Raw genomic sequence first — 22,737 nt, forward strand, 5'->3', positions numbered from 1 at the left:
GTACACGTTGATCCAGAGCATCACAAACATGCTCAATGGGTGACATGTCTGGTGAGTATGCAGGTCATGGAAGAACTGGGACGTTTTCAGCTTCCAGGAATTATGTACAGATCCTTGCGACATGAGGCCGTGCATTATCATGCTGAAACATGAGGTGATGGCGGTGGATGAGTGGCTCGACAACGGGCCTCAGGATCTCGTCACGGGTATCTCTGTGCATTCAAATTGCCATCAATAAAATGCAATTGAGTTTGTTGTATGTAGCTTATGCCTGCCCATACCATAACCCCACAACCACCATGGGGCACTCTGTTCACAACGTTTACATCAGCAAACACCCTGAGAAACAAACCTGATGTTATTCCCATTATACACCCTGAGAAACAAACCTGATGTTATTCCCATTATACACCCTGAGAAACAAACCTGATGTTATTCCCATTATACACCCTGAGAAACAAACCTGATGTTATTCCCATTATACATCCTGAGAAACAAACCAGCGTTATTCCCATTATACACCCTGAGAAACAAACCTGATGTAATTCCCATTATACACCCTGAGAAACAAACCAGGCGTTATTCCCATTATAAACCCTGAGAAACAAACCTGATGTTATTCCCATTATACACCCTGAGAAACAAACCTGATGTAATTCCCATTATACACCCTGAGAAACAAACCAGGCGTTATTCCCATTATACACCCTGAGAAACAAACCTGATGTTATTCCCATTATACACCCTGAGAAACAAACCTGATGTTATTCCCATTATACACCCTGAGAAACAAACCTGATGTAATTCCCATTATACACCCTGAGAAACAAACCTGATGTTATTCCCATTATACACCCTGAGAAACAAACCAGGCGTTATTCTCATTATACACCCTGAGAAACAAACCTGATGTTATTCTCATTATACACCCTGAGAAACAAACCTGACGTAATTCCCATTATACACCCTGAGAAACAAACCAGGCGTTATTCCCATTATACACCCTGAGAAACAAACCAGGCGTTATTCCCATTATACACCCTGAGAAACAAACCAGGCGTTATTCCCATTATACACCCTGAGAAACAAACCTGATGTTATTCCCATTATACACCCTGAGAAACAAACCTGATGTAATTCCCATTATACACCCTGAGAAACAAACCTGATGTAATTCCCATTATACACCCTGAGAAACAAACCAGATGTTATTCCCTTTATACACCCTGAGAAACAAACCTGATGTTATTCCCATTATACACCCTGAGAAACAAACCTGATGTTGTTCCCATTATACACCCTGAGAAACAAACCTGATGTTATTCTCATTATACACCCTGAGAAACAAACCAGGCGTTATTCCCATTATACACCCTGAGAAACAAACCTGATGTAATTCCCATTGTACACCCTGAGAAACAAACCAGGTGTTATTCCCATTATACACCCTGAGAAACAAACCTGATGTTATTCCCATTATACACCCTGAGAAACAAACCTGATGTAATTCCCATTATACACCCTGAGAAACAAAACGTTCTTCTGAAACTCGTCAGTCTATTCTTGTTCTGAGAAATTAAGGCTATTCCATGTGAGAAATTGCCAAGAAACTGAAGATCTCGTACAATGCTGTGTACTACTCCCTTCACAAATCAAATCAAATCAAATTTTATTTGTCACATACACATGGTTAGCAGATGTTAATGCGAGTGTAGCGAAATGCTTGTGCTTCTAGTTCCGACAATGCAGTAATAACAAGTAATCTAACTAACAATTCCAAACTACTGTCTTGTACACAGTGTAAGGGGATAAAGAATATGTACATAAGGATATATGAATGAGTGATGGTACAGAGCAGCATAGGCAAGATACAGTAGATGGTATCGGGTACAGTATGTACAAATGAGATGAGTATGTAAACAAAGTGGCATAGTATAGTATAAAGTGGCTAGTGATACATGTATTACATAAGGATACCGTCGATGATATAGAGTACAGTATATACGTATGCGTATGAGATGAATAATGTAGGGTAAGTAACATTTATATAAGGTAGCATTGTTTAAAGTGGCTAGTGATATATTTACATCATTTCCCATCAATTCCCATTATTAAAGTGGCTGGAGTTGAGTCAGTGTCAGTGTGTTGGCAGCAGCCACTCAATGTTAGTGGTGGCTGTTTAACAGTCTGATGGCCTTGAGATAGAAGCTGTTTTTCAGTCTCTCGGTCCCAGCTTTGATGCACCTGTACTGACCTCGCCTTCTGGATGATAGCGGGGTGAACAGGCAGTGGCTCGGGTGGTTGATGTCCTTGATGATCTTTATGGCCTTCCTGTGACATCGGGTGGTGTAGGTGTCCTGGAGGGCAGGTAGTTTGCCCCCGGTGATGCGTTGTGCAGACCTCACTACCCTCTGGAGAGCCTTACGGTTGAGGGCGGTGCAGTTGCCATACCAGGCGGTGATACAGCCCGCCAGGATGCTCTCGATTGTGCATCTGTAGAAGTTTGTGAGTGCTTTTGGTGACAAGCCAAATTTCTTCAGCCTCCTGAGGTTGAAGAGGCGCTGCTGCGCCTTCTTCACGATGCTGTCTGTGTGAGTGGACCAATTCAGTTTGTCTGTGATGTGTATGCCGAGGAACTTAAAACTTGCTACCCTCTCCACTACTGTTCCATCGATGTGGATAGGGGGGTGTTCCCTCTGCTGTTTCCTGAAGTCCACAATCATCTCCTTAGTTTTGTTGACGTTGAGTGTGAGGTTGTTTTCCTGACACCACACTCCGAGGGCCCTCACCTCCTCCCTGTAGGCCGTCTCATCGTTGTTGGTAATCAAGCCTACCACTGTTGTGTCGTCCGCAAACTTGATGATTGAGTTGGAGGCGTGCGTGGCCACGCAGTCGTGGGTGAACAGGGAGTACAGGAGAGGGCTCAGAACGCAACCTTGTGGGGCCCCAGTGTTGAGGATCAGCGGGGAGGAGATGTTGTTGCCTACCCTCACCACCTGGGGGCGGCCCGTCAGGAAGTCCAGTACCCAGTTGCACAGGGAACTGTGCAACAGAACAGATCAAACTGGCTCTAACCAGAATAGAAGAGGAGTGGGAGGCCCCGGTGCACAATGAGCAGGAGGACATGTACATTAGAGTATCTAGTTTGAGAAACAGACGCCTCACAAGTCCTCAACTGGCAGCTTCATTAAATAGTACCCTTCAAAACATCAGTCTCAACGTCAACGGTGACGAGGTAAGACTCCGGGATGCTGGACTTCTAGGCAGAGTTGCAAAGAAAAAGCCATATCTCAGACTGGCCAATAAAATAACAAGATTAAGATGGGCAAAAGAGCACAGCTACTGGACAGAGGAACTCTGCCAGTGTTCCATCATGAAAGTGACCAGTGTTCCATCATGAAAGTGACCAGTGTTCCATCATGAAAGGGACCAGTGTTCCATCATGAAAGTGACCAGTGTTCCATCATGAAAGTGACCAGTGTTCCATCATGAAAGTGACCAGTGTTCCATCATGAAAGTGACCAGTGTTCCATCATGAAAGTGACCAGTGTTCCATCATGAAAGGGACCAGTGTTCCATCATGAAAGGGACCAGTGTTCCATCATGAAAGTGACCAGTGTTCCATCATGAAAGTGACCAGTGTTCCATCATGAAAGTGACCAGTGTTCCATCATGAAAGGGACCAGTGTTCCATCATGAAAGGGACCAGTGTTCCATCATGAAAGTGACCAGTGTTCCATCATGAAAGTGACCAGTGTTCCATCATGAAAGTGACCAGTGTTCCATCATGAAAGGGACCAGTGTTCCATCATGAAAGTGACCAGTGTTCCATCATGAAAGTGACCAGTGTTCCATCATGAAAGTGACCAGTGTTCCATCATGAAAGGGACCAGTGTTCCATCATGAAAGTGACCAGTGTTCCATGTCTGTGTACATACTAGAGAAACCTGGTCGCTACAGTGACTGAGTTCAGGGCAGTGATGGCTGTTTAACAGTCTGATGGCCTTGAGATAGAAGCTGTTTTTTCAGTCTCTCGGGTCCCAGCTTTGATGCACCTGCACTGACCTCACCTTCTGAATGATAGCGGGGTTGATCAGGCTGTGGCTCGGGTTGTGGATGTCCTTGATGATCTTTATGGCCTTTCTGTGACATCGGGTGGTGTAGGTGTCCTGGAGGGCAGGCAGTGTTGCCTGGTGATGCGTTGTGCAGACCTCACTACCCTCTGGAGAGCCCTGCGGTTGTGGGCGGTGCAGTTGCCGTACTAGGCGGTGATACAGCCTGACAGGATGCTCTCAATGGTGCAAGTAAGCGCTAACATAACTCTGTTACGTTAGGTAATGAGATAAATGTCAGCTTGAATAGACAGACACCTGACTAAAACCATCATTCTGAAACGAACTGTCGAAATGCATTCTGTTATGTGTTATCTGCTGCCCTCTAGTGGATAGAAGCGGCTCTGCAGACCTGCGAATTAGCTGGTGCGTTTATGAAGAAATGTCTCTTTCTGTTATTAGTTGTGTTGTAAAATATATTATGAGTCTAAATGTTTTTTTTTTTTTTTTTTTTACAAATAATTTAGTTGTTATCATACAGCCCTAACAATATTTATAAAATATTTTGCCTTGCCACTTTCCTCGTCATGTCTAGATGGGATACAGCTTTTGTCAAATTGACATTCAAGTATATTATTATTTTGTAGCATTTTAGCTAACCCGAACCATTTTCCTAACCTTAACCTAATTATCATAACCTGCTACGTACGTTCTCCTAAACTTACTACGAAACGTGAATTTTGACCAAATCTGTATCCCTTCTCGACTAAAAAAAACACGGTCCTCCCACAATCCTCTGCTTCCATTTTAGTCCCGTCATCCACTGCGGTCTTCACCCTCTCCAGCGAGCAAGATGGCGGACAGAATAGGTACGTCTGGTTTTTAAATGAGTCTGTTAACAGGGGTTTTATTTATTTATTATTATTAAACTGACATATTCTTCACTTCAGCTTTTTACATGCGAAACATTGTATTTTATTACATAAAGGAAGCGAGATGTGTGGAGTTAGTTGATGTTCATATGTTGTGTGTGTTTGAAGGCCGCTGTAAATCCATGATTAGAGTCAAGTCAAGGACTTTGCTGTCATGGTCGTTTTTAAATGGACAGATATACAACTTTTAAATAACAGCTTGGGTATAATGCATAGGGGAGAAGAAGATAAACATATATATTATTGTAATGAAAGAGCAGGGACCAGGTCTCGAACCCTCGACCTTCGAGCCCGAGGTCCGGCTATCGACTGTGCCGCAAAAGCACGCTCGAACGGCAGTCAATTTCTGCGCTTATAAATCCAGGGTCGTTACACTAAAATCCCTGACAGTTTCTCTAAAGGGTTGTACATTTTAAACCCATTTTTACAGTGTTTCCTATGTGGTTCGGTATTTAACCAGGTTGGTTAGTTAAGCTAGTTAGTCTACAGGACTAATAGCCTCTGCAGCCAGTCGGTGATGCGTTGACGTGTTGTACCTTTTACCGGATAATGACCGATAACCGGTTATGACAACAGCCTTGTCTCAGCGGATCCAGGTTCAATCACAACTCCTGTGACTTTGATGTAGCTAACTGTTTAACTTTTAGTCAGCTTTGTGTTCTCTAGACCGCTGTCTTAACTTACTAAGTGGTTTATGAGTGTTTTACACCACTGGCTCAGGACTCTTTAGTGAAATACTAACAAAACACGGTGACCATGTAACCTGTAACAATGAATGCTATCTTCGGTGGTGTCTGTTTTGTGAGGGACGGCAGGTGTGTATTTATTGTGTGAGAGGGGGGGGTGTATTTATTGTGTGAGAGGGGGGGATGTATTTATTGTGTGAGAGGGAGGGGGTGTATTTATTGTGTGAGAGGGGGGGGATGTATTTATTGTGTGAGAGGGGGGGGTTGGGGGGTGTATTTATTGTGTGAGGGGGGGGGGTTGGGGGGTGTATTTATTGTGTGAGAGGGAGGGGGGGGGGTGTATTTATTGTGTGAGAGGGGGGGGTTGGGGGGTGTATTTATTGTGTGAGAGGGGGGGATGTATTTATTGTGTGAGAGGGGGGGGGTGTATTTATTGTGTGAGAGGGGGGGGTGTATTTATTGTGTGAGAAGGGGGGGGTGTATTTATTGTGTGAGAGGGGGGGGTGTATTTATTGTGTGAGAGGGAGGGGGTGTATTTATTGTGTGAGAGGGAGGGGGGGGGGTGTATTTATTGTGTGAGAGGGAGGGGGGGGGGTGTATTTATTGTGTGAGAGGGGGGGGGGGGGGGGGTGTATTTATTGTGTGAGAGGGAGGGGGGGGGGGGGTGTATTTATTGTGTGAGAGGGGGGGTGTATTTATTGTGTGAGAGGGGGGGGGTGTATTTATTGTGTGGGAGGGGGGGGGTGTATTTATTGTGTGAGAGGGAGGGGGGGGGGGGTGTATTTATTGTGTGAGAGGGAGGGGGGGGGGGTGTATTTATTGTGTGAGAGGGAGGGGGGGGGGGGTGTATTTATTGTGTGAGAGGGACGGCATGTGTGTATTTATTGTGTGTGTTTGTGTACCTGTGTCCTTAGTTCCCTTGGGTGAGAAGCGTCTGATGGATGTGAAGCTGGGAGAGTTGGGCTCCTGGTTGGGCAAGAGGGACTTCACTCCTAACGGAGTCCTCGCCAGCATCCGCAATGGTACCCCCCTCCTCCTCCAACACACACAGTACCTAACATGTCTCCCCCAGGCCATGACAGAGATAACAACCAGTACCCCCCTCCTCCTCCAACACACACAGTACCTAACATGTCTCCCCCCAGGCCATGACAGATATTACAAGTACCCCCCCCCCCAACACACACAGTAACGTGTTGTCTCTCCCCCCTCCCCCAGGCCATGATAGATATTACAACAAGTACATCAACGTGAAGAAGGGAGGTATTGGAGGCGTGGCCATGCTGCTGGTTGGATACGTGGCCCTCAGTTACATGTGGGAGTACGACCACCTCAGTGAGTACAGACTCTGGGAGTACGATGACCTCAGAGTACCCACCACATACAATATCATTCACCTCAAAGCACTGTGAAGGACAATCTGATCTGACTTAACCTGCGTCTCTCTCTCTCTCTCTCCCCCCTCTTCTTCTTCTCTTCTCAGAGCACGACCGCTGGAGGAAGTACCACTAAAGCCCCTCCTCTCCTGACCCAGCAGGGCAAAAGCCTGACCTCTGACCCCCTAGCTCCAGCTGTCTGTATAATACCACCGTTGTGACCAAGAATAAATAAAACTACTTCTAATATTTAATTTGATCTGCTGTGTTTTTTTTATTACAGTGTTGGATGTTGAGTTTTTATTCGCTAGTTAAAAGGACTGGACAAAACATCTATTTTTATTTTTTTAGTTAAATGGGGAAACATTAAAGTGGAATAAAATTGTCATGTATGTTCCAATAGTGCATTAATATCTAACAACATCTAAGATAATTGATGTTGGTGCTCCAACAGTGCATTAATATCCATCTAAGAGAATTGATGTTGGTGCTCCAACAGGGCAGTAATATCCATCTAAGAGAATTGATGTTGGTGCTCCAACAGGGCAGTAATATCTAAGATAATTGATGTTGGTGCTCCAACAGGGCAGTAATATCTAACAATAACATCTAAGATAATTGATGTTGGTGCTCCAACAGGGCACTAATATCTAAGATAATTGATGTTGGTGCTCCAACAGGGCAGTAATATCTAAGATAATTGATGTTGGTGCTCCAACAGGGCAGTAATATCTAAGATAATTGATGTTGGTGCTCCAACAGGGCAGTAATATCTAAGATAATTGATGTTGGTGCTCCAACAGGGCAGTAATATCTAACATCTAAGGTAATGGTATAACTTGATGGACTTGGGATAGAAGCTGTTCTTCAGTCTCTCGGTTCCAGCTTTGATGCACCTGTACTGACCTCGCCTTCTGGATGATAGCGGGGTGAACAGGCAGTGGCTCGGGTGGTTGATGTCCTTGATGATCTTTATGGCCTTCCTGTGACATCGGGTGGTGTAGGTGTCCTGGAGGGCAGGTAGTTTGCCCCCGGTGATGCGTTGTGCAGACCTAACTACCCTCAGGAGAGCCCTGCGGTTGCAGGCGGTGCAGTTGCCGTACCAGGCGGTGATACAGCCCGACCGGAATCTGTGGGGACGATGACGTCGATACACTTACTGATGAAGCCGATGACTGAGGTGGTGTACTCCTCAATGCCATTGGATGAATCCCAGAACAGATTCCAGTCTGTGCTGCAAAACAGTCCTGTAGTGTAGCATCCGCGTCATCTGACCACTTCCGTTTTGAGCGAGTCACTTCCTGCTTCAGTTTTAGCTTGTAATCAGGAGGATAGTTTCTTCATGTGAATAATGGGGATTTGGGCCTGGCCTCTGGGAAGCAGTGTATTCTTCGCATCAGACTCATTAAAGGAAAACATATTTGTCCAGTTCGTGGTGAGTGATCGCTGTTCTGATGTCCAGAAGGTATTTGGGGTCATAAGTGACAATAGCCGCAACATTATGTACAATTATTATTTTTTAAATAACCAAAACAGGTTTATTGTATTTTACAGACCAGGAGGAACAGGTTTATTGTATTTTACAGACTAGGAGGAACAGGTTTATTGTATTTTACAGACCAGGAGGAACAGGTTTATTGTATTTTACAGACCAGGAGGAACAGGTTTATTGTATTTAACAGACTAGACCAGGAGGAACAGGTTTATTGTATTTTACAGACCAGGAGGAACAGGTTTATTGTATTTAACAGACTAGACCAGGAGGAACAGGTTTATTGTATTTTACAGACCAGGAGGAACATGTTTATTGTATTTAACAGACTAGACCAGGAGGAACAGGTTTATTGTATTTAACACACTAGACCAGGAGGAACAGGTTTATTGTATTTTACAGACCAGGAGGAACAGGTTTATTGTATTTAACAGACTAGACCAGGAGGAACAGGTTTATTGTATTTTACAGACCAGACCAGGAGGAACAAGAGACTGACCTGAACAGGTTTATTGTATTTTACAGAACTAGACCAGGAGGAACAGGTTTATTGTATTTTACAGACTAGACCAGGAGGAACAAGAGACTGACCTGAACAGGTTTATTGTATTTTACAGACTAGACCAGGAGGAACAGGTTTATTGTATTTTACAGACTAGACCAGGAGGAACAGGTTTATTGTATTTAACAGACCAGGATGAACAGGTTTATTGTATTTTACAGACCAGGAGGAACAGGTTTATTGTATTTTACAGACTAGACCAGGAGGAACAAGAGACTGACGATAACAGGTTTATTGTATTTTACAGACCAGGAGGAACAGGTTTATTGTATTTAACAGACCAGGAGGAACAGGTGTATTGTATTTTACAGACCAGGAGGAACAGGCTTATTGTATTTTACAGACCAGGAGGAACAGGTTTATTGTATTTTACAGACTAGACCAGGAGGAACAAGAGACTGACGAGAACAGGTTTATTGTATTTTACAGACTAGACCAGGAGGAACAAGAGACTGACCTGAACAGGTTTATTGTATTTTACAGACCAGGAGGAACAGGTTTATTGTATTTTACAGACTAGACCAGGAGGAACAGGTTTATTGTATTTAACAGACCAGGATGAACAGGTTTATTGTATTTTACAGACCAGGAGGAACAGGTTTATTGTATTTTACAGACTAGACCAGGAGGAACAAGAGACTGACCTGAACAGGTTTATTGTATTTTACAGACTAGACCAGGAGGAACAAGAGACTGACTTGAACAGGTTTATTGTATTTTACAGACCAGGAGGAACAGGTTTATTGTATTTTACAGACTAGACCAGGAGGAACAGGTTTATTGTATTTTACAGACTAGACCAGGAGGAACAGGTTTATTGTATTTTACAGACTAGACCAGGAGGAACAGGTTTATTGTATTTTACAGACCAGGAGGAACAGGTTTATTGTATTTTACAGACTAGACCAGGAGGAACAGGTTTATTGTATTTTACAGACTAGACCAGGAGGAACAAGAGACTGACCTGAACAGGTTTATTGTATTTTTACAAAACTAGAACATACTGAAATTGTGTGTAATCTACAAAAGGCAACACAGATCGGTTAGACCAGATCTCCTCACCACCACCACCACCTCCTCCTCCTCCTCCTCCGGGGGGAAAAAGCTGTGAAAGGATCCAACACAGCATCATCACAGCTCAAGAGTTCTATTTCAATTCATTGAAGGTTGAGTCTGAAGCCAGTAAAATGGAGTATTCAGGATGAACAACAGGTCAGACCCTGGGTTAGAATGTATACTCTCTTCACTCACATACAAGAAGAAGGTCTGGAGATCGGATATCGTTCCAATATGTTGATCGAAACCTGGGTCGAATCGTTCAACAACGTTTGAGTCCATGAATGACCCAAATCAAGGCTTCAGATAAACCACGGTTGGCTCGGTTACACACTTCCTCTACCCTCCCTGAAGCAATCTGACAGAATTGTATGGATAGAAGTACCAATCACAGCTTGGGTCCCAAAAGTGTCTCGGGGTTAAAGGTTAATCCAACAGAAGGATTTGATCAAAGCGTCAGAAGCACTGTCCAATCTAGAAACAGGTCTGTCTGTCCGTTCTAGAAACAGGTCTGTCTGTCCGTTCTAGAAACAGGTCTGTCTGTCCAATCTAGAAACAGGTCTGTCTGTCCGTTCTAGAAACAGGTCTGTCTGTCCGTTCTAGAAACAGGTCTGTCTGTCCGTTCTAGAAACAGGTCTGTCTGTCCGTTCTAGAAACAGGTCTGTCTGTCCGTTCTAGAAACAGGTCTGTCTGTCCGTTCTAGAAACAGGTCTGTCTGTCCGATCTAGAAACAGGTCTGTCTGTCCGTTCTAGAAACAGGTCTGTCTGTCCGTTCTAGAAACAGGTCTGTCGGTCCGTTCTAGAAACAGGTCTGTCTGTCCGTTCTAGAAACATGTCTGTCTGTCCGATCTAGAAACAGGTCTGTCTGTCCGTTCTAGAAACATGTCTGTCTGTCCGTTCTAGAAACATGTCTGTCTGTCCGATCTAGAAACAGGTCTGTCTGTCCGTTCTAGAAACAGGTCTGTCGGTCCGTTCTAGAAACAGGTCTGTCTGTCCGTTCTAGAAACAGGTCTGTCTGTCCGTTCTAGAAACAGGTCTGTCGGTCCGATCTAGAAACAGGTCTGTCTGTCCGTTCTAGAAACAGGTCTGTCGGTCCGTTCTAGAAACAGGTCTGTCGGTCCGTTCTAGAAACAGGTCTGTCTGTCCGTTCTAGAAACAGGTCTGTCTGTCCGTTCTAGAAACAGGTCTGTCTGTCCGTTCTAGAAACAGGTCTGTCGGTCCGATCTAGAAACAGGTCTGTCTGTCCGTTCTAGAAACAGGTCTGTCGGTCCGATCTAGAAACAGGTCTGTCGGTCCGATCTAGAAACAGGTCTGTCGGTCCGATCTAGAAACAGGTCTGTCGGTCCGATCTAGAAACAGGTCTGTCTGTCCGTTCTAGAAACAGGTCTGTCGGTCCGATCTAGAAACAGGTCTGTCGGTCCGATCTAGAAACATGTCTGTCGGTCCAGAGGTCCAGGGTTCCTGACGACTCAGCGAAGGACTTGGAAGTTTTCAAAATAGCATCTCAATCTACAGACGTTGTGCTCTGCTCTCCGCTGTCTTCCAGCTGAACTGAGTCCATCCACGGGGTTGTGAGAGAGTTACTGTCCACTGAGGAAGGCCAGGTGTCCTTTGGTGCATTTATTGGCATAGTGGCCCTTCTCACCACACTACAGACACAGAGAGAGAGAGACAGAGAGAGAGAGAGACACAGAGAGAGAGAGAGACACAGAGAGAGACACAGAGAGAGAGAGACACACAGAGAGAGAGAGACACAGAGAGAGAGAGAGACACACAGAGAGAGAGAGACACACAGAGAGAGAGACACAGAGAGAGAGAGAGACACAGAGAGAGACACAGAGAGAGAGAGAGAGAGAGAGAGAGACACAGAGAGAGACAGAGAGAGAGACAGAGAGAGAGAGAGAGAGACACAGAGAGAGAGAGAGAGAGACACAGAGAGAGAGAGAGAGAGACAGAGACAGAGAGAGAAGACAGAGAGAGAAGACAGAGAGAGACAGAGACAGAGAGACACAGAGAGAGAGAGACAAGTGTTACTCACAGAGATGGAGTCCGGTTGTCCACAATGAGGCTTTTAAAAGGCAATTTCAGAATGAAATCTACAGCTTTTACTGTGAATGTGGGAACATTGCATTGTGGACCAACAAATAGATTAAATCCCAGCCTGACACAAACACAGGTCTATTGATATTAAAACAGGTTGGGGGCTCTGTGTGTGTGTGTGTGTGTGTGTGGTCTCTGTTTACCTTGTAGCAGGTGACCTGGTCTAGTGGGCGTGGACCCCTGTTCCCTCCTCCCATGTTGTTGTGGTGCTGATGCATGCTGGGACCAGAGGAGTACGGCTGGCGTTGATGGTGTTGATGCTGGTGAGGACCTGCACCTCCCCCAGGATTGGTCAGCTGGATGAGTGACAGGGACGACCGGCCAAGCGAAGGCAACGGCTTGGACGAGGACAGGTAGAGAGGAAAGAAATATAAATTAAGTTGAATATGAAGTGCAGTGTGTGTGTGTGAGAGAGAGAGAGAAAGACAGGGAGAGAGACATAGAGAGAGAGAGACAGAGAGAGAGAGAGAGAGACAGAGAGAGAGAGAGAGAGAGAGAGGGAGAGACAGAGAGAGAGACATAGAGAGAGACATAGAGAGAGAGAGACATAGAGAGAGAGAGACAGAGAGAGAGACAGAGAGAGAGACAGAGAGAGAGAGAGACACAGAGAGAGAGGGAGAGAGAGAGAGACAGAGAGAGAGAGACACAGAGAGCGACAGAGAGAGAGAGAGACAGAGAGAGAGACGGGGCGAAAGAGAGAGAGACGGGCGAGAGGGAGAGAGAGGGAGACGGGGAGAGAGAGCGACTGTGTGTGTCCTACCTTCTGGTGACCCAGTATCTGTGCTGGTAGAGGAGGCTGTTCTGTGGCTCCCATCGGCAGCTCAAACCGCGGGCTGCAGAAAACACACTCATTATTCTGGACTCATTTCATCTCACGGCCTGCGTCCTAAATGCTATGACTTTTACAGTGCACCACCTGACTGAATCAGAGAGGATTATGGTTACTGTAGTATTACCTCCTCCTCCAGTTGAATACCTCTACAGTATCCCAGACCAGGCAGGGTAACAGTTGAATACCTCTACAGTATCCCAGACCAGGCAGGGTAACAGTTGAATACCTCCACAGTATCCCAGACCAGGCAGGGTAACAGTTGAATACCTCTACAGTATCCCAGACCAGGCAGGGTAACAGTTGAATACCTCTACAGTATCCCAGACCAGGCAGGGTAACAGTTGAATACCTCCACAGTATCCCAGACCAGGCAGGGTAACAGTTGAATACCTCTACAGTATCCCAGACCAGGCAGGGTAACAGTTGAATACCTCTACAGTATCCCAGACCAGGCAGGGTAACAGCTGAATACCTCTACAGTATCCCAGACCAGGCAGGGTAACAGTTGAATACCTCTACAGTATCCCAGTATCCCAGACCAGGCAGGGTAACAGTTGAATACCTCTGCAGTATCCCAGTATCCCAGACCAGGCAGGGTAACAGTTGAATACCTCTACAGTATCCCAGACCAGGCAGGGTAACAGTTGAATACCTCTACAGTATCCCAGACCAGGCAGGGTAACAGTTGAATACCTCTACAGTATCCCAGACCAGGCAGGGTAACAGTTGAATACCTCTGCAGTATCCCAGACCAGGCAGGGTAACAGTTGAATACCTCTACAGTATCCCAGACCAGGCAGGGTAACAGTTGAATACCTCTACAGTATGCCAGTATCCCAGACCAGGCAGGGTAACAGTTGAATACCTCTGCAGTATCCCAGACCAGGCAGGGTAACAGTTGAATACTTCTACAGTATCCCAGACCAGGCAGGGTAACAGTTGAATACCTCTACAGTATCCCAGACCAGGCAGGGTAACAGTTGAATACCTCTGCAGTATCCCAGACCAGGCAGGGTAACAGTTGAATACCTCTACAGTATCCCAGACCAGGCAGGGTAACAGTTGAATACCTCTACAGTATCCCAGACCAGGCAGGGTAACAGTTGAATACCTCTACAGTATCCCAGACCAGGCAGGGTAACAGTTGAATACCTCTGCAGTATCCCAGACCAGGCAGGGTAACAGCTGAATACCTCTGCAGTATCCCAGACCAGGCAGGGTAACAGTTGAATACCTCTACAGTATCCCAGTATCCCAGACCAGGCAGGGTAACAGTTGAATACCTCTGCAGTATCCCAGACCAGGCAGGGTAACAGCTGAATACCTCTACAGTATCCCAGTATCCCAGACCAGGCAGGGTAACAGTTGAATACCGCTGCAGTATCCCAGTATCCCAGACCAGGCAGGGTAACAGTTGAATACCTCTGCAGTATCCCAGACCAGGCAGGGTAACAGTTGAATACCTCTGCAGTATCCCAGACCAGGCAGGGTAACAGTTGAATACCTCTGCAGTATCCCAGACCAGGCAGGGTAACAGTTGAATACCTCTACAGTATCCCAGACCAGGCAGGGTAACAGTTGAATACCTCTGCAGTATCCCAGACCAGGCAGGGTAACAGCTGAATACCTCTGCAGTATCCCAGACCAGGCAGGGTAACAGTTGAATACCTCTACAGTATCCCAGACCACGCAGGGTAACAGTTGAATACCTCTACAGTATCCCAGTATCCCAGACCAGGCAGGGTAACAGTTGAATACCTCTGCAGTATCCCAGACCAGGCAGGGTAACAGTTGAATACCTCTACAGTATCCCAGACCAGGCAGGGTAACAGTTGAATACCTCTACAGTATCCCAGTATCCCAGACCAGGCAGGGTAACAGTTGAATACCTCTACAGTATCCCAGACCAGGCAGGGTAACAGTTGAATACCTCTGCAGTATCCCAGACCAGGCAGGGTAACAGTTGAATACCTCTACAGTATCCCAGACCAGGCAGGGTAACAGTTGAATACCTCTACAGTATCCCAGTATCCCAGACCAGGCAGGGTAACAGTTGAATACCTCTACAGTATCCCAGACCAGGCAGGGTAACAGTTGAATACCTCTGCAGTATCCCAGACCAGGCAGGGTAACAGTTGAATACCTCTACAGTATCCCAGACCAGGCAGGGTAACAGTTGAATACCTCTACAGTATCCCAGTATCCCAGACCAGGCAGGGTAACAGTTGAATACCTCTACAGTATCCCAGACCAGGCAGGGTAACAGTTGAATACCTCTGCAGTATCCCAGACCAGGCAGGGTAACAGTTGAATACCTCTGCAGTATCCCAGACCAGGCAGGGTAACAGTTGAATACCTCTACAGTATCCCAGACCAGGCAGGGTAACAGTTGAATACCTCTACAGTATACCAGACCAGGCAGGGTAACAGTTGAATACCTCTACAGTATCCCAGACCAGGCAGGGTAAGAGTTGAATACCTCTGCAGTATCCCAGACCAGGCAGGGTAACAGTTGAATACCTCTACAGTATCCCAGACCAGGCAGGGTAACAGTTGAATACCTCTACAGTATCCCAGACCAGGCAGGGTAACAGTTGAATACCTCTGCAGTATCCCAGACCAGGCAGGGTAACAGTTGAATACCTCTACAGTATACCAGACCAGGCAGGGTAACAGTTGAATACCTCTACAGTATCCCAGACCAGGCAGGGTAACAGTTGAATACCTCTACAGTATACCAGACCAGGCAGGGTAACAGTTGAATACCTCTACAGTAGCCCAGACCAGGCAGGGTAACAGTTGAATACCTCTGCAGTATCCCAGACCAGACAGGGTAACAGTTGAATACCTCTACAGTATCCCAGACCAGGCAGGGTAACAGTTGAATACCTCTGCAGTATCCCAGACCAGGCAGGGTAACAGTTGAATACCTCTACAGTATCCCAGACCAGGCAGGGTAACAGTTGAATACCTCTACAGTATCCCAGACCAGGCAGGGTAACAGTTGAATACCTCTACAGTATACCAGACCAGGCAGGGTAACAGTTGAATACCTCTACAGTATCCCAGACCAGGCAGGGTAAGAGTTGAATACCTCTGCAGTATCCCAGACCAGGCAGGGTAACAGTTGAATACCTCTACAGTATCCCAGACCAGGCAGGGTAACAGTTGAATACCTCTACAGTATCCCAGACCAGGCAGGGTAACAGTTGAATAACTCTGCAGTATCCCAGACCAGGCAGGGTAACAGTTGAATACCTCTACAGTATACCAGACCAGGCAGGGTAACAGTTGAATACCTCTACAGTATCCCAGACCAGGCAGGGTAACAGTTGAATACCTCTACAGTATACCAGACCAGGCAGGGTAACAGTTGAATACCTCTACAGTAGCCCAGACCAGGCAGGGTAACAGTTGAATACCTCTGCAGTATCCCAGACCAGACAGGGTAACAGTTGAATACCTCTACAGTATCCCAGACCAGGCAGGGTAACAGTTGAATACCTCTGCAGTATCCCAGACCAGGCAGGGTAACAGTTGAATACCTCTACAGTATCCCAGACCAGGCAGGGTAACAGTTGAATACCTCTACAGTATCCCAGACCAGGCAGGGTAACAGTTGAATACCTCTACAGTATCCCAGACCAGGCAGGGTAACAGTTGAATACCTCTGCAGTATCCCAGACCAGGCAGGGTAACAGCTGAATACCTCTACAGTATCCCAGACCAGGCAGGGTAACAGTTGAATACCTCTACAGTAGCCCAGACCAGGCAGGGTAACAGTTGAATACCTCTACAGTAGCCCAGACCAGGCAGGGTAACAGTTGAATACCTCTGCAGTATCCCAGACCAGGCAGGGTAACAGTTGAATACCTCTGCAGTATCCCAGACCAGACAGGGTAACAGTTGAATACCTCTACAGTATCCCAGACCAGGCAGGGTAACAGTTGAATACCTCTGCAGTATCCCAGACCAGGCAGGGTAACAGTTGAATACCTCTACAGTATCCCAGACCAGGCAGGGTAACAGTTGAATACCTCTACAGTATCCCAGACCAGGCAGGGTAACAGTTGAATACCTCTACAGTATCCCAGACCAGGCAGGGTAACAGTTGAATACCTCTACAGTATCCCAGACCAGGCAGGGTAACAGTTGAATACCTCTGCAGTATCCCAGACCAGGCAGGGTAACAGTTGAATACCTCTACAGTATGCCAGTATCCCAGACCAGGCAGGGTAACAGTTGAATACCTCTACAGTATCCCAGACCAGGCAGGGTAACAGTTGAATACCTCTACAGTATGCCAGTATCCCAGACCAGGCAGGGTAACAGTTGAATACCTCTACAGTATCCCAGACCAGGCAGGGTAACAGTTGAATACCTCTACAGTATCCCAGACCAGGCAGGGTAACAGTTGAATACCTCTGCAGTATCCCAGACCAGGCAGGGTAACAGTTGAATACCTCTGCAGTATCCCAGACCAGGCAGGGTAACAGTTGAATACCTCTGCAGTATCCCAGACCAGGCAGGGTAACAGTTGAATACCTCTACAGTATCCCAGACCAGGCAGGGTAACAGTTGAATACCTCTACAGTATCCCAGACCAGGCAGGGTAACAGTTGAATACCTCTACAGTATCCCAGACCAGGCAGGGTAACAGTTGAATACCTCTACAGTATCCCAGACCAGGCAGGGTAACAGTTGAATACCTCTGCAGTATCCCAGACCAGGCAGGGTAACAGTTGAATACCTCTACAGTAGAGATTATAAAATGTGAATATTAAACAGGTTGAATAAGAGAATAAACTAAACTCACTGCATGAATTTACAGGACCGGCCCTCTGGACAGAAACCAACCAAGTAGTTCATACAGATTACTCTTCTGGTGTGGCGATGTCTACAGTCTGGACCTGTGGAGGAGGGAGAGAGAGAGAGAGAGAGGGGAGAGAGAGGGGAGAGAGAGGGGAGAGAGAGGGGGAGAGAGGGGGGAGATTCAACATGTAGAATCATCAGGAAATGAACAGGAAATGACAGTTGATGTTCTGAGGAAGAAGAGACACCTGCTGCTGTGAACCATTGGTTGGTTTAGTCTCTTAGTGCTGGAGCAGTGTGAGTGAGAGAGAGAGAGGACGTACCATGTTTGCAGAAGCCTCTGTCATACCAGGGACAGTCTTTGATCTTAGACTCTGGGTCGATGTGGAGGAACGGACACTCCTTGTTACTGCACTCTCCTAGACACACAGAGACACGCACAGTTAGCCGATACAGATGGAGGGGCACCAGTAGACAGTTAGCAGATACAGATGGAGGGGCACCAGTAGACAGTTAGCCGATACAGATGGAGGGGGGCACCAGTAGACAGTTAGCAGATACAGATGGAGGGGCACCAGTAGACAGTTAGCAGATACAGATGGAGGGGCACCAGTAGACAGTTAGCAGATACAGATGGAGGGGCACCAGTAGACAGTTAGCCGATACAGATGGGGGGGCACTGCAGTAGACAGTTAGCAGATACAGATGGAGGGGCACCAGTAGACAGTTAGCAGATACAGATGGAGGGGCACCAGTAGACAGTTAGCAGATACAGATGGAGGGGCACCAGTAGACAGTTAGCAGATGGAGGGGCACCAGTAGACAGTTAGCAGATACAGATGGAGGGGCACCAGTAGACAGTTAGCAGATACAGATGGAGGGGCACCAGTAGACAGTTAGCAGATACAGATGGAGGGGCACCAGTAGACAGTTAGCAGATACAGATGGAGGGGGGCACCAGTAGACAGTTAGCCGATACAGATGGAGGGGGGCACCAGTAGACAGTTAGCAGATACAGATGGGGGGGACACTGCAGTAGACAGTTAGCAGATACAGATGGGGGGGACACTGCAGTAGACAGTTAGCAGATACAGATGGGGGGGCACTGCAGTAGACAGTTAGCCGATACAGATGGGGGGGCACTGCAGTAGACAGTTAGCCGATACAGATGGGGGGGACACTGCAGTAGACAGTTAGCAGATACAGATGGGGGGGACACTGCAGTAGACAGTTAGCAGATACAGATGGGGGGGACACTGCAGTAGACAGTTAGCAGATACAGATGGGGGGGCACTGCAGTAGACAGTTAGCCGATACAGATGGGGGGGCACTGCAGTAGACAGTTAGCCGATACAGATGGGGGGGCACTGTGTTGTCTCTGTTGTCATGATGTGTGTTATTGTCTGAGGTCTCTTTATGTAGTGTTGTCTCTCTTGTTGTGATGTGTGTTGTTGTCTTTAGGTCTCGCTTTATGTAGTGTTGTCTCTCTTGTTGTGATGTGTGTTGTTGTCTTAGATCTCTTTATGTAGTGTTGTGTTGTCTCTCTTGTTGTGATGTGTGTTGTTGTCTGAGGTCTCTTTATGTAGTGTTGTCTCTCTTGTTGTGATGTGTGTTGTTGTCTGAGGTCTCTATGTAGTGTTGTGTTGTCTCTCTTTATGTAGTGTTGTCTCTCTTGTTGTGATGTGTGTTGTTGTCTTAGGTCTCTCTTTATGTAGTGGTGTCTCTCTTGTTGTGATGTGTGTTGTTGTCCGAGGTCTCTTTATGTAGTGTTGTCTCTCTTGTTGTGATGTGTGTTGTTGTCTGAGGTCTCTTTATGTAGTGTTGTCTCTCTTGTTGTGATGTGTGTTGTTGTCTGAGGTCTCTTTATGTAGTGTTGTCTCTCTTGTTGTGATGTGTGTTGTTGTCTGAGGTCTCTCTTTATGTAGTGTTGTCTCTCTTGTTGTGATGTGTGTTGTTGTCTGAGGTCTCTCTTTATGTAGTGTTGTCTCTCTTGTTGTGATGTGTGTTGTTGTCTGAGGTCTCTTTATGTAGTGTTGTCTCTCTTGTCGTGATGTGTGTTGTTGTCTGAGGTCTCTTTATGTAGTGTTGTCTCTCTTGTTGTGATGTGTGTTGTTGTCTGAGGTCTCTCTTTATGTAGTGTTGTCTCTCTTGTTGTGATGTGTGTTGTTGTCTTAGGTCTCTCTTTATGTAGTGTTGTCTCTCTTGTTGTGATGTGTGTTGTTGTCTTAGGTCTCTCTTTATGTAGTGTTGTCTCTCTTGTTGTGATGTGTGTTGTTGTCTGAGGTCTCTTTATGTAGTGGTGTCTCTCTTGTTGTGATGTGTGTTGTTGTCTGAGGTCTCTTTATGTAGTGTTGTCTCTCTTGTCTCTGTTGTTTTGTCCTATAATTGATTTGTATGTTTAATCCCAGGCCCCGTCCCCGCAGGAGGCCGTCATTGTAAAATAAGAATTTGTTCTTAACGGACTTGCCTGGTTCAATAAAAGGTGAAATAAACCCCCAGCGACATACCGAACTTGGAGTAGAAGTAACACTCGGGCATCTTGGTCATGTCGTACTCGTGCAGGAACTCACACTGGTCTCCCTTCTTACAGAGTCCTCTGAGCCAGTGTTTACACACCACCGTCTTCTCCCCACTGATGTGACGGAACGGACACATCCCACCTGCAGCAACACACACACAGGGTCAGTTCCTATCCACACACACACAGGGTCAGTCCCTATCCACACACACTGGGTCAGTTCCTATCCACACACACACTGGGTCAGTTCCTATCCACACACACTGGGTCAGTCCTTATCCACACACACACACTGGGTCAATGTCCCTATCCACACACACACACACACACACTGGGTCAGTCCCTATCCACACACACACTGGGTCAGTTCCTATCCACACACACACTGGGTCAGTTCCTATCCACACACACACTGGGTCAGTTCCTATCCACACACACACTGGGTCAGTTCCTATCCACACACACACACTGGGTCAGTTCCTATACACACACACACACTGGGTCAGTTCCTATCCACACAAACACTGGGTCAGTTCCTATACACACACACTGGGTCAGTCCCTATCCACACACACACTGGGTCAGTTCCTATCCACACACACACTGGGTCAGTTCCTATCCACACACACACTGGGTCAGTCCCTATCCACACACACACTGGGTCAGTTCCTATCCACAAACACTGGGTCAGTTCCTATCCACACACACATTAGTCAATTCATTAAATACATGTACAGATCAATTTATACACACATCCCCCAGCAGACACACACACACTTGTAGAGGAGGCTGTAGTAGTCACATAGAGAGAACTCATCACCGATAATACTCTCACCTTTGAGACAGGCAGCTCTCATGAAGAACTCACACACAGCAGCCCCGGACTCTGCACAGACACAGGAAGTTACAATACAAAACCATACATAATCCTCAAACTCTGCAAAAACACCTAACAATAAAACCAGTTAAGAAGTTAGCTAGCTAGCCAAGTTAGCTTAGCTACCATGCTAAAACTACAACAGTACCTAGCTAACGTTAGTAAGTAGCGACTACTTACTGTCCATCCCGGGGAAAGGGAGAGGCTGAGCCCCCAGCTGCTGCTCCACAGCTATCTCTAGATCAAACTTGATGTGGTCCACGGTGGCTAACAGGTCCTGCATGATGGCAGGTCTCACTACGCTCCGACCAGACAGAAACAAGCTAGCTTAGCAGTCTAACCCCGCTCCGACCAGACAGAAACAAGCTAGCTTAGCCTAGCCTAGCAGTCTAACCCCGCTCCGACCAGACAGAAACAAGCTAGCTTAGCCTAGCCTAGCAGTCTAACCCCGCTCCGACCAGACAGAAACAAGCTAGTTTAGCCTAGCCTAGCAGTCTAACCCCGCTCCGACCAGACAGAAACAAGCTAGTTTAGCCTAGCCTAGCTTAGCTGTCTAACGGCAGTTAGCAATCAGCTAATCTGTGAAATCTCGCTTTTAGTAGCTGATATATCAACCATAAAAAGGCGTGGGAGCTAGATTGCTTTGTCTAGCTAATTGTATATAGTTTTAATATGTAGCAATCAACAGTGGGAAAAGTTAGATTAACTAAGACAAGTCCCGTTTGTCTTGTTGATCTGCCATCTTGTTTCTCCTGCCTCCAGAAGGCGGCCAGGTTGAACTCTAACCTTTGACCTGGAGGGGGGTTAAAAGGCCGACTAATCGATCTCTGAGAGAGTCTGGATGTGAACTTGCCAGAAGATGCCGACCCTATAATTACGCTTGTTTACACAGAACTGCACTGGGGTCAGACTGCAACCATGGTTACATTAAGATCCCCATTGAGCTAGTGTGAGATATGGGCTGGAAAAGGGTAACGCAATGGGATAAGCCACCATACTCCAAATGCAGTTAACCCACTGTTCCTAGGCCGTCATTGAAAATAAGAATTTGTTCTTTAACTGACTTGCCTAGTTAAATAAAGGTTAAATAAAGGTAAAAAAAAAAAATTCACACTACTTGTTTTCTAGGAAAACTGCCATTTTTATCCTCATGCGGTAGCCACCGCAGCCATTTTGAAATGCGTCAGCCAATCAGCTCTTTTGTTGTTCAACACAAACATGTCATTTCATGATGACTGCTGTGAATACTGCGAGTTAGCATGAGGACGAAAAGGGACGTTTTTTTCTGAGGGGGGGGGGAAATAAGCGGTATTTCAATCTTCTCGGTGGAGCAGTGAGGATGAAGGTAACATTTGGAGTGCAGTGGCATATCCCATCCCTGTATCGAGGTTCGTTTTTCAACCCGTATCTCACGCTGGCGCCACGTAAAATATCAATAACAA

At 46.4% G+C, this 22,737-nt stretch overlaps 2 protein-coding genes across 2 annotated transcripts; one reads left to right on the top strand and one right to left on the bottom strand.

Moving 5' to 3' along the window:
* The first annotated feature begins 4,687 nt into the window (after nt 1-4,687).
* Nucleotides 4,688-7,300, top strand: LOC139424116 (ATP synthase subunit f, mitochondrial-like). Its single transcript, XM_071175814.1, has 4 exons — nt 4,688-4,921; nt 6,585-6,692; nt 6,889-7,005; nt 7,154-7,300. The coding sequence occupies exons 1-4, from the start codon at nt 4,906-4,908 to the stop codon at nt 7,180-7,182; spliced, it is 270 nt and encodes an 89-aa protein (XP_071031915.1). The 5' UTR covers nt 4,688-4,905; the 3' UTR covers nt 7,183-7,300.
* Nucleotides 7,301-11,329: 4,029 nt separating this feature from the next.
* On the bottom strand, nt 11,330-22,051 carry LOC139424117 (cleavage and polyadenylation specificity factor subunit 4-like). The gene is made up of 8 exons (XM_071175815.1): nt 21,476-22,051; nt 21,254-21,304; nt 20,408-20,560; nt 18,224-18,319; nt 17,905-17,998; nt 13,017-13,089; nt 12,400-12,594; nt 11,330-11,805 (listed from the first exon to the last, which is right to left on the bottom strand). Exons 1-8 carry the CDS (start codon nt 21,576-21,578, stop codon nt 11,737-11,739), a joined length of 834 nt encoding a protein of 277 aa, XP_071031916.1. The 5' UTR covers nt 21,579-22,051; the 3' UTR covers nt 11,330-11,736.
* Between the last annotated feature and the right edge of the window lie 686 nt (nt 22,052-22,737).

This window comes from Oncorhynchus clarkii, chromosome 13 (assembly GCF_045791955.1).
Source record: "Oncorhynchus clarkii lewisi isolate Uvic-CL-2024 chromosome 13, UVic_Ocla_1.0, whole genome shotgun sequence".
NCBI classification, from domain to species: domain Eukaryota; kingdom Metazoa; phylum Chordata; class Actinopteri; order Salmoniformes; family Salmonidae; genus Oncorhynchus; species Oncorhynchus clarkii.